At 40.6% G+C, this 12362-nt stretch overlaps 2 protein-coding genes across 3 annotated transcripts; both read right to left on the reverse strand.

Annotated features, from left to right (window-relative positions):
* Nucleotides 1-1163: 1163 nt before the first annotated feature.
* tnip2 (TNFAIP3 interacting protein 2) lies at nt 1164-5022 on the reverse strand. 2 transcript variants are annotated; one of them, XM_073463333.1, is made up of 6 exons: nt 4128-5022; nt 3326-3628; nt 3105-3194; nt 2653-2916; nt 2409-2525; nt 1164-2314 (listed from the first exon to the last, which is right to left on the reverse strand). In XM_073463333.1, exons 1-6 carry the CDS (start codon nt 4443-4445, stop codon nt 2018-2020), a joined length of 1389 nt encoding a protein of 462 aa, XP_073319434.1. In that variant the 5' UTR covers nt 4446-5022; the 3' UTR covers nt 1164-2017. The 2 variants fall into 2 exon arrangements, with proteins under 2 accessions (XP_073319434.1, XP_073319443.1); XM_073463342.1 differs by having other exon boundaries at nt 1917-2311; nt 4128-4522.
* Nucleotides 5023-10670: 5648 nt separating this feature from the next.
* sfrp2 (secreted frizzled-related protein 2) lies at nt 10671-12027 on the reverse strand. Its single transcript, XM_073477737.1, has 3 exons — nt 11526-12027; nt 11205-11285; nt 10671-10975 (listed from the first exon to the last, which is right to left on the reverse strand). The coding sequence occupies exons 1-3, from the start codon at nt 12025-12027 to the stop codon at nt 10671-10673; spliced, it is 888 nt and encodes a 295-aa protein (XP_073333838.1).
* Between the last annotated feature and the right edge of the window lie 335 nt (nt 12028-12362).

Here is a 12362-nt window from a genome sequence, read left to right on the forward strand (position 1 = left end):
TAAACAGTTTGAATTTTATGGGCGTTTCTGACAACAACAAAATAACAATAAAATAGATGAGAAGACTGATAACACTTATTTTGTGCAGTAAATGTGAAGTTTCCAGTGGCGGCCCATAAGCTAGCGGTGCAGCTAACGTAGCTCATTCAGTTTACTTATCATCTTGTGTTTAATCTGTACAGAAAACAAAGTGTAATAGAAAACCTCAATTTGAAGTTTTACGGGGGCTATTTCCTGGACTATTTCTCTGAATTCTGCTTTTTACACTTGGTTAAGTGTTTGTGCTAAGCTAGGCTAAGATAAACAACTGCTCGCATTAGCTTGGTTTTTACCCTACGTCTTCAAGAGTGGTATCAATCTTCTCAACTGACCCTTAAGAAAGCAAATAATCCATTTTTGAACATCCTTATCTTAATGGGATTTAAAAGCAAACCCCCTGAGAGTATCTAATCATTTCTAATGGATTCAACTTTTCATTGATAAGAATAATGTCTGTTCTTTTAGTTTCATGTGTTGTGTCTTCACAAAATTCCAGAGGCTTTGCTTTAAATGAACCTTTATCTGATTAAAATAACAATGCTGCTCACTCAGTCGCGGTGAACACAGTTAAGCTGCGTCTTTTCTATGCACTGCAACTGCCTACTTCCTTTTAAACAGGGGATGTCCAGCTTCCTGTTCTTACTGCACCAGATCCATGACAACTGATTCACCACACAGCACTGTTGGCCCGTTTGTGTCAAAACGATACTTCACGACTGACTGCACAATGTTTAGGTCCCCCAAGTGATCAGCAGGCGGTTATTGAGGGTCGTTGGGATGTAACTTGAGCTACCATCTTTCACTTGGTCTTCTCAGTACCCCTGTAGTGTTTGCTTCAGCCACACAACAGCTGGGAATATGGTTTGTCACAGTACAGCGTGCCCATTCAGGCAACACTGGGAAGGGGTTTTCCACCGCGCACAAGCACATACACGTGACACAGATGGACACACACAAACACACAAAAAAGACATGCACACAGACTTAGATTAAGTAGTGCCAACATTTTCGTGGTTAGGCTGTGATCTGTGGTTACAGCTCCAGGCTGCAGACTCAAGAAGCAAAATACACCACGCAGTTATAAAACATATTTAAAGCTGTATAAATCACCATAAGATAAAGTGAGGCTGAACAGTCTTTTATTACAAAAATAATGTGCCAGCTCAAGAGAAACAGCACCAAAGATCTCCAAAAAAAATAAGCATTTCGTCAGTTGGGATGCAATCTTTAAAAACACAGTTTCAAAAAGAAGTGGATCTCAAACATTTTCTCCAGTTGTAATGTATTTTACATTTTTGATCCCAAAAAGTTTACAGAAAAAAACAAAGTATTTCATGGCTTTATAGAAAAAAGGCAACAAAACATTGCACTAAAAATAATTTGCCTCTTCCTATCACTATGCAAAGAGAATAAATATTAATAGAATAGTTATATATTTTAAATCTGTTATTAAGAATATATAATTTACAGACCAGAACTACGTAAAGTTCAATCAAAAACAACTAATAGCACCACATTATCAACTAAGATGTCTAGATCCAAAAATAAGAAGCTTATGCGTCATGAATCTCTTAATCGTACGATTAATTTTTGGCTAAATGTCAAAAAAGTGCAATAGGTTTGTAATTTGACACATTGAGGTATATTATATTTGATATATTGCATTGGCATCCACTTCTCCACCACAACAACCTCCTGTATTGCAACAGGAGAACACTAAGAACCACACACTGGATTTTTTTTTTGTTATACTAGACTAGCCTGATGAATTCATTTCTCTTGCGACAGGGGAACTTTGGGTTGTACAGTTTTGCTTCACCGTGTCCAATCATCTTAAGTCAGTCGTTTCATTTGTTGTCAAGCCTCTCCGAATTGGAAACTCCACTCAAGTTGTTTTTCTGTCGTGTAGTGCTGCTCCTCAGTGTTGAGTTACTGTCAGCGAGAGATAAGTGTCTTCTCCAAATGAGTGTTGTTCCGTTCATAGTTTGGCGCACTCCTCGCAATGGTTCAGGTACTCTGCAGCGTCCCTGTCGTTGAACGTGGCGAGGCACCGCGGGCACTGTAGCTCCGACAGGCCTGGGCATTCGTTCCAGGCGGGGCTCGGTGTTGTTGTCGTTGTTGTTGTTGCCGCTGCAGCTGCAGGCTGTTTCTGCATCTCAGCTGTGGTCATCAGTAGAGGCTCTGAAGAGTCCTTATGTCGCCTCGAGGAGATCCTGTGTCCTATGTGCACACGACACATGGGAACCACTTCTCTGCTCTCTCTGCTTGCTCCCTGCTGAAGTCACATTCATACACTGTTAGGACTGCACAAGCAAGTGTATGTGCCCAAAGCTGCTCTTATCCACCTGATTTATTGGTTGTCGTCTCACCTGTTTGTGTAGCTGCCGTTTTAACTGATGAACCTGCTCCTTCAGGTCTTCGATCTGGCCCTGTGCTCGCTCTCTGTCTGCACGCTCAGACTTAAAGTCCTCTGCATAGATGAGCACCTAAGGGATGAAAAGAAGAAACCTTTAGTCGTCTTGATCCTGTTTACGCTCAAGTTATACAAAAGCAATCTCAAGATTAAACGCAGCAGACTACAGGGATCTACTGCAACCTCCATGTAGCACCAACCTGCTGCTCCAGAGTCTGGATTCGCTCCCGGTCTTGCCTCCTAATGTCCTCCACTTCTCTATCCAGCCGCCCACACTCGGTCATCTTCTCGTCGAGTAAGCCGTTGAGCCTGGAGATCTCATGATGAAGCAACCCAGTGCTTACAGAGCCCAGCACAGGCATCATGCCTGGCCCAGAGGTCTCCTTCAGCCTCTGACATAAACCTCTGATATAGTCCTCCCTGCTGGCATCATACTTCTGCCACTGAGAATTCAGACCTTGAACCTAAAAGGAGCAACCACAACAAAGGTTTAAGGTGTAAAAAAGGCATTTGAATATATTTTCTTAAACAAAATCACCTCAATATCTTGTCTAAATATTTGTTTTTTTCTTGTGCCAGGTTGATTTTAAGGCAAAAAATACACATTTCTTTATGAACACAACTTGTAAACCTGTTCTAGGTGAGGACTTACATATGCCACTCGCTGCTTTAGCTGTTGATTCTCCTCCTGAAGTCGACAGATTTGGGTGTTCACACCACTTACATCAGCAGACTCTGACAACTGAAGACAAGGGTGGAAGTAAAGTTACAACAGAGCCCTCCAAAAGAATATGTACCGACACTGCAGTTAAATGTGTAATGCACCGGTCAACCCATGAAGCCCCAAGTACACAAAAACACATCCTCACACACCTCCTTAGCATTTTGCTGCTGAACCACAACCTCCACTTCGTCTCCCCCTTCCTTCTCTTTCTCCAGCCTGGCCAGCAGCTCCTGGCACACCTTCACCGTTGCGCCGAGCTGGCTGCGCAGCTGGTCAGCCTCCTCCGCCAGGGATGTGCAGAGGACGGCTCTGGTGGCCTCGGACCGCTTCCTCTCCTCCAGGGCCGACCGCAGCCTCTGGATCTCCTGGTCCTTCTCGTGGTCCGGCTGACACCTGACGGTCTCCAGCTCCAGCTCCTTCTCTCGGAGCTGCACAGTCAGCCTCTGGATCTCCTGAGAGATGAATCAGATGATCACATGAGTTTGTTATAGGTCATCTTATTTATAGTGCATTGATGTATTAAGGATACACGTAGAAAAAAAAATGTGTGAGTCTTATTATTGCTACTCATTACTCAAAATGAGTTAGGGGTATCGGGATATGGGTGCATATATGTGCAAAAACATTCACAAAACACAAAATAGAAATTCAGCTACTAATTCTGAGTAGCGTTTTTATTGTCTTTTAATCATGCATCTATTTGTGATCCTGTCCAGCAATGAATTTAAATAAATCCACTATATATTTATATGTAAAAACACTATTTTTTACACCCCCAGAAGACAGACTGTGACAGAGAAAGTGGAACATTGCAATGTGGATTTAATGGTTTAAGCTAGTTTAAAGTTTGTTATTAAAAGTAGACATACGGACAGAGATGTCACACTTCTTTCCTCCATCGCTCATCTGCACGGAACAACATTATTCACACCATTTTCCTGCGTTATTTACCTCTGCCTGTCGAGACGCCTTGAACTCCATGTCATTCCTCTTCTGTTTCAGTTTGCATATCTCTTTACACAAGCTCTCCAGCAGAGACTTGGACGGCCCGATGACCACAGACTCTTTATCCCCCAGCGACATGTAGATCCTCTCATACCTCCCCAGCCTCGCCTTTAAATCTGCAATGATATTGTCTTTCACGTAGATCTGCTTGTTGAGGAGGTCGATTTCCTGCTGCGTCTCATGATACAGAGAGTTGAGCGTGCTGTAGCTCCGGACCTTGTCTCTCAGCGCGTCGTTATCCGTGTTTATACTGACGTTATCCATTGCGAGGCTTTTGTTGTGTTTAAAAAAAAAAAGGAAGGATTCGTCTTTTCTCTAATAATCCAGCATTTGACGCCTCTGCTCCCGGCCGTGTGTCTTTTAGAAATGCGCCGAGGAGGTCAACTGTGTGCACCAGCCTCGAGAATAATATCCCCGAACAGGGGATTTCCTAGGGAACTTCCCCGCGGACTTTTTTGAGCTTCGTCAAAATGAGCTCTGCTCGCTTTTAAAGATTCACCGTCGACCGTCATTGGGAGGTAATTGGGGTTTTATAGCCTATTGGCACGAATGTTGAAGAAAACACAGAAAACACAAATGTTTAATTGAGGCTCACTAACTTTTTTAAGCTTGCTGCCACCGACAGCTGAAAAAAAAGTAAAGGTGGTGCGTTCATAGCGGTCGTAAACTCGCAACTCTCTCTCATCGCAGAGAGCTTTGTGCTTGTGCTTTTGATTAGCAGTAGCGCACAAACAGTGTTTTAATTTGTTTTATTTTTAGAAATTGGGGCACATGACTTTGACATGACAGCACTGTTTCTTCCACTCCAAAGTTCAACAGAAACTAGCTTAAAAAAAAAAAACCCTAACCTTAGACATGAAGTCCCCCCCCTTAAAGTATTAGCTAATATTTTTGCAAGTAATCACAAACAATACTTAATTCAAGGGCATTAATTTTCCCAGCGGTAGTTTACAAGGTTTTCCACGCATCCCGCCCCCTAAACGTCACATCAGTGCCGGTGAGTGTCAGCAAATTCCCCATACACTCCAGTCATTTGTGTTGATGTCGCTCACACGGTTTCAGTTTTTCCCATCGCTCTGAAGGCACCATAAACGTCTCTTCTTCATGATGTAATTGAGTTGTGTTGCGCAGCCTGGATTGCGCAGTTGTGGCCAAACCAGTGAGTGTGTTGAGTCTATTGCAGCTGATTCATGATTCATACTGTGACTGACCATTGTGTGGCTCTTAATAATCGTATGGGACATTTCTGCTTTCTGAAATGTTGGAATTAGAAATATATCCGCTGGGACCGTGATCTCATTGTTCTTGAAATTTACCGGATATCAGCTTTCTCATTAATATATATATATAAATAACCATGATATCATACTGTATAGTGATTATATTCTGGAAGATTATGCTGGTATTTCACAAGGGAAATAAGCATTGGTTTAAGTATGATTTTCCCTGTGCGAAGATGTTAAATTTATAGGCTAATCCATAATTTAATCAGTTAATTCAAGATATAAATAAATATAAAGATATAAAGATGCACTGTGTATGCAGTAGAGTGATGGAAGGAGTATTGTGCTGCTGTACTTAAGTAAAAGTATCAATACAACAGTGTATAAAAATACTCTGTTACAAGTAAAAGGCTGGAATTCACAATATTACTTAACTACAAAAAAAGGAAAGAAAAGTTAAAAGTGCTCAATATTAAGAATAGCCCCCGTCAATGTTGACATGAGTGTTTTAAAGAGTCCCCAAAAGTCATAGTTAAGTAAAAGTAAACATATAGTGTTAAAATATTACTTTGGTAATGTCTTAAAATATCTAATGTTTAAATATACGTAGTATCAAAAGTAATTTTCTGGCAATAAATGTACTTAAGTATCAAAAGTGTGAGTTATACTAAATTATTATAATATTCAGCATTTTTCAGATTTTTTTCAGATTTCAGTGGGTTTTTTTTAATCGATGGTCAATAATGAAAAAAAATGAAAAAATGTGCTACTTTTGCTCTAATGCAGCATGCAATCTGCAAAGTAACTAGTAACTAATACATGTTAAAGTACAACATTTGAAGTATAAAGTAGCAGAAAACGTAAAAATACTATAAATAAGTAAAGTACTAGTTCCTCACAACTACTTAAGTGCAGTACTAGAGTAAATCTACTTAGTTACTTTCCATCACTGGAAAATATCTAAGATCTATATATACACACAGTACAATGATGGAAGAAGGCTATTCAGGTACTGTACTAAGTAAAAGTTTCAATACAACAGTGTAAAAATACAGTAAAAAGTAAAAGTCTGACACTTGAAATATTACTTAAGAAAGCAAAGAAAAGTAAAAGTACTCGTTATGAGGAACAGTCCGTGTCAGCGTTGAAACTTATAGATGTCACCGATTAATTATAAGCAGCTGTGGCGCTGACTTTTAATGTTATAACCTATTAGCATTAGAAAACCTGGACTACAAGCACGAGACCAGCACCGGGTCAGAATGAAACTACTGTCTAGACAGGAGGTGTACACTTAAAAACTTTTTAGGCACTCTCAGCTCTACTGGCCGGTGGGGAGTCCCAGGTATTTCTGGGTCATTCACACTATAATGTCACATGAGGGCTGTGGAGGTGAGTCATTGAGGTCAGTCACACGTGACAGTCACATGACTCAAGGTGTGAAGCGTGTTAGTATAGTGTGAAGTATGTAGGATGAGGTGTGGTCAGGGTGGCATTGTGAGTATGTTAATTCATCAGTCATTATTCACTTTCAGTTCTGTTCAGAAGTCACAACTGAGGTATACCTGAGTGTAACGACCCTTCCTCGTGGGAGGTCTCACTGTAGGTACCCTGAGTACTTTGGCATGTAATGTCAGCCATCCAGGTAGTACGGCAACTGGGAGACTGAGGTGAAACCACCCAGACACATTTTACTGCATTCGGCTACTTCAAGACAACACAATGAGTTGATGGGTAGACCTGTCAGTAGTAACGCAAGCAGCTGATTAAAGGGTAACTCCACCAATTTTAACACATTAAAGTTTGCTTGTGGAGTACGACTGCATGTGTGGAAAAAAGTAGTATAAAGCCTCTTGCGTCTCGAGGGGAAGCTGCATGTAATCTGATAAATTGCCTCCAGTGATGTCACTCAGTAGCTAAGATGCATTGTGGGAAATGTAGGCACCAGAATTTGAAAAGGAAGAACACGTGGAATAAAAAAGGTGATATCTCTGGTTCTGATATCAGTGCAATGCCAGACCAGTAGACTGCTTTTCAAAACCTGGTGCCTACATTACCCACAATGCAATGTAGCCACACAAAGCTTCCTCTAGAGCCACAAAAGGTTTTACACTACTTTTTCCACATATGCAGACCTGTTAACACACTTTAATGTGTAAAATTGATGGAGGTGCCCACAATCCATTTTAGGTTATCTATAAAACAATAACGTGGTACACATGTGCTGGTTCCAGCATCTTATGTGAGAATTTGCTGCATCTCTCAACATTTATGAATCTGAATAATTTAAATATTTGAGTTTTGAACTGTTGGTTACACAAAACACACAATTTGAAGACAACACTTTCACCTCAGGCAAACTTTTTCACTATTTTTCTGACGTTTTATAGACTTAAAAAAAATAGGCAGACTCAGTTTAATGTTTTCAAATCTGTCAGTGTGGAGCTTTATGGAGCTTTTGGTATTAAGTAAAAGGTAAATAAAGATTTTATGTTATTAAATTGTTATTAAACACAACAAAAGTTATCCTCATGCCACTTTTCATATAAAGCTAGTCTAGACCCCATCTTTTTTGAGGTTTTCTGAGTTAGATTGAATTGGATGATTTAAAAAGGAGAAATATAAACTCTTTCAAAGTTTACCGGTGAAGTTTTTGACATCTTTTTCCTGGATAAAATGACCTGTTGGAATATTTTCAAAGCCTCAGGACTCACTCATACCCACAGCTTGTGAGCAGTACAAGAATTTCCCTCAGTAATCCCAGTACTGAAAAACAAAGTGGTATCAGGAACAAAAAGTGCCATGTGTTTCTCAGAAGTGTGTCGGCAAAATGTACAACAGCTGGTATAAAAGTACAGGCTTTTTTTTTCCTTTTTCTTTTTTACATGTTTTCATTTAAGTGACACAAGGCTTACAGGCCCAGATTCATTTAGCATTATAAGCTTCACTTAGGTTTAATAACAGGGGGAACATTGTGTACACAAAAACAAAATACAGATCTGATGTGTTGCAAAAAACATTAATGACTATTATTGGAATAATACAGCAAGTATTTGTAAATACATTTAAATATTACTAGACACACCAAAAAAAAGTCTCATATGCTTCCAATTCTTACCATGACCAGATTTTACCATTTAATTCCACTAGATGGTGCCGTTTATCAATACATACTGTAGGTTTATTGGTTTCCTGACACACACAGACACACACACACACTAATAAAATGAGTCATTTCAAAACATGTCGTTGGCAGCTTTTAATCGCTGAAAACTTTATACAAGAATAAAAGACAGTATTTGATATTTACACGGTAATACTTCAAAAAAAATATTTTACATTGCACACATACAACACATGATTATTTGCGCTTAACAAGTTACTGCTCATCAAATCAACACTACCAACCCAAAACTCAGATATTCAACGTAAATACCTAAATAATAATAAAAAAAAAAACAACTCGTGTTACTCAACAAACAACAGGATGAAGATGGAACATAAAAAGTTTAAATGAAGTATGAAAAGTCTGGAGTAGAAAAATATTTGTTTGTTAAATCATACTGTGGTAGAAAAGTATGCAGTGGCTCAAGTACAAAAAAGATCCAAGAATATTAAAATGTGGAACAGGAAGAGAATATAGCCAGCTATCTCTCATTTTTGCTTGAGAAAACGGTATGAATTAAAAAAAACACGAATACTATTTTGTCGTTGAACTTCACACTACGCACACGGGGATCACAACTTCACTCAAAATGCACCACACAATATGAATTAGATTTTTGTTTCTGTAGAATTATGATAGAAAAGAGTTTTTTAATGCAAATACTTTATTTTTGACTCCCCTAAAAAAATCTTACCAGAGCTCTTTTTATTTAACTTGAGGACTTTAATCATCCACTCCTACCTTGAGCACTCCGTCTGTATTTTGTTCCCTGCAGGAGTTTTGAGTCGTCTCAAACACCTGTGGATGATTTAACATTGTTTGAGGAATGCCCATGAAAAACAGTTTAATTTTTATATTATGAAGCAGATCACTGCAGAAACAGAGCCTAGGGAACACCAGATGAGAAAAGGAAAATGACTCAAATTCACCCCCATCGTAGGATTAAACAGCAGGCCACATCTGTCAATGATTTTTAAGAGTCAACTGTTTTTAATCCTGGATTCAAAGCTCTGCCAGTTTTCACTCTAACCATGTAATTAGTGATTTCTTCACACGTTGGACACCCTCTGAGTGCAATCAACTGCAATGAATGAGGTGACAGCGATGACGCACCACTTTAAAACTGACCACTAGGGGGCGCCCAGAGCTCACTAAGTGCAAAATGAATGGGAGTCAATGGATGAACTTCATAAAATCTCACATTGCTACGATTTAAAGGGTAACTCCACCAATTTTTCACATTAAAGTGTGTTTACCTGCCTGTCTTGATAAAGTGCCTCCAGTAATGTCACTCGATGGCCAAACTGCATTGTGGGTAAAGTAGACACCAGGTTTTCAAAAGTAAGAGGAATGCGTGGAATAAAAAGGCAGTATCTGTGGTTCTGCTGCATTGATTTTCAAACCGAGTCCAAATAGTAGTGCAATACAAGCCCAGTGGACTGCTTTACAAAACCTGGTGCCTATATTACCCACAATGCAACTTAGCCACGGAGTGACACCACTGGAGGCAATTTATCAGATTACATGCAGCTTCCTCTGGAGTCAAAGTAGGATTTATACTACTTTTTTCATATGTAGCCGTACTCCCCAAGACCTCTAAACTCACCTTAATGTGTGAAATTGGTGGAGTTACCCTTTAAGTCATTTTTTTTTTTTTTGCTTTCTTCTGTGTCTGCCAGACATAAATGTGTGCCCTGCTCAGAAGAAATGGACAATCTGTGTTGTTTAGCAACTTAAAAACGTGTTTTTAAAAAAATGGTGGCCTTTTTGACGAATGTAGCTCGAGTGTATCGGAGTGTAACACCTTTTAGAAGATGAACATCCATGAAAATAATAATTGTAGAGTCAAACAAATGCTTTAGCCAGCTCAAGATATGTTGTATATTTCCTATTTTTCAAGATAATGCACATTTTTGACTATAAACCATTTGAAAACGGAGGAATTTGTGTTTTCTAAGGTCAGAGACACATTTTTGCTGAAAGGAATCTATGAATCATAACTGCAACTTGTGTGACAACTTGACTGGGATAATTGAAACGAGCTAAACTAAACTTTTCCTCCGACAGCGACACATGCAGTGCTTTTTCTTTTTTTCCTTCCTAGCACTGCAGCTTGCGGATGCTGCGGGAAATCCTCTTGAACTCTCGCTGTCCCTTCTGCCAGCGCTTCAGCGAGGTGATGACCAGATTGCCGTCCATCTTCTGGCCCATGACCAGGTAGGCAGCGTTGATGTCGTTCATCTCCTCGCAGATGCACTGCAGGCCGTCCTTCAGCCACAGCACCGTCTTCCTCAGGTCACGCTCCGTCACGCCGTTCAGCTTGTAGATGGTCTTGCTCTTGGTCTCTGGCACTATCTTGGTGTCGCCGTTGATGTAGGAGATCTCCTTGACTTTGATCTTCAGAGCTTGGTGCAAGAAGAGGGGAAAATTTGTTGACATGTATTAATGAAAACCAGCTGAGAAGCTTATGAACTATGTATATGCAGTTGTTTTAGTGATATAAATGATTAAAGTGAGGAGGGAAATCCTGGTCACAATTTCTCCTCCTGGAACTTGAAGGGTCATGACCTCTCGGAGCCCCTGAGCTCCACCTTTGGAAACTAATGCTTTAATAAAATAGGTGGGTGGACTTACCAAAGTCATTCTTACACAGGTTGTCTACAATTTCGTTGTCGTTTTCATCTGTTTCCTTGCAAGCATCGCACACTCTGGGCACTAAAGAAGAAGTTAGACATGGTAAATGTTACATAATCTTCCATAATTCAACACACAGTTTTATGTACTGTGCAGAATAGGTGGGACACAACATAGGCAGGTGTGGATTGTGGTGCAAATTATGGACAGATTACTGAAAAATCAAGCTATTCACACATATTATTCATGCGCCAAGAATCTAATTTTCCATTTACGCACAAGATTTGGCGATGGTAAATTTAAAGTTTAACAAAACTTAACCCTCTTTGGTGACTGGCGCGAAGCTCTCGATGCCTGCAGGTGGGATGCACAGGTCATTGTCGAGTGGGAAACGCTCGCAGTCCAACATCTTCGGCCAGGGGAAGCCAAACGCGGACATCACGGGCGCGCAGCCGTTCTTAACGCTCTCGCACAGAGACCTGCACGGCTGTATGGGCTCGTCCAGATCGTCCAGACAGACGGGAGCGAAAAGGGAGCAGAGGAACTTTCTCGTGTCGGGGTGACACTGCTTCTGCACCAGCGGGATCCAAGACGAAGCCTGCTGCAGAACCTCATTCATGGTTTCGTGTCCGAGCAGGTTCGGGAGGCGCATCTCTGTGTACTCGATGTCGTGGCACAGGAGGAGGTTTGCAGGAATCGGCTTGCAGTTGTTCTTTTTGTAGAATAATTCATGCTGGCCAAAGTTGTACAATCCGTGGATAGCTTCCATGCAGGGTAATGTCATCACCCACAGCACTGTCACTGTCGGAATAAAGGCTCTCATTTTGTGTGCGCGTAAAAGCTGCAAATTCTAAACGCGTAAAAATCAGTCAGAGGCTGTCTAGCATCAGTCAGCGTGGATGGATCTTCTTCCAGTGGCCAGATCCTACTGTACAAGAGGTTTTCTTCCAGGCATGTGTGGGAGGAGTCTGTGCGTAAAGACCGCGTCTCCACTCAGCGCTTGGTTTCCTCATATCAGGTGAACCCAAATCTGACTCCTCACTTGTTGCTCCTCTGGGTCTGACAGGCTTTTTTGATTTCTAATTATAGCTCATAGTATTTTATCACCAGTCGTTTTCCTAACAGCTTCCCTCTCTATTTCATCCTCCTGCCCTTCGT

The sequence above is a fragment of the Pagrus major genome, chromosome 1 (assembly GCF_040436345.1).
Source record: "Pagrus major chromosome 1, Pma_NU_1.0".
Classification (NCBI taxonomy): Eukaryota; Metazoa; Chordata; class Actinopteri; order Spariformes; family Sparidae; genus Pagrus; species Pagrus major.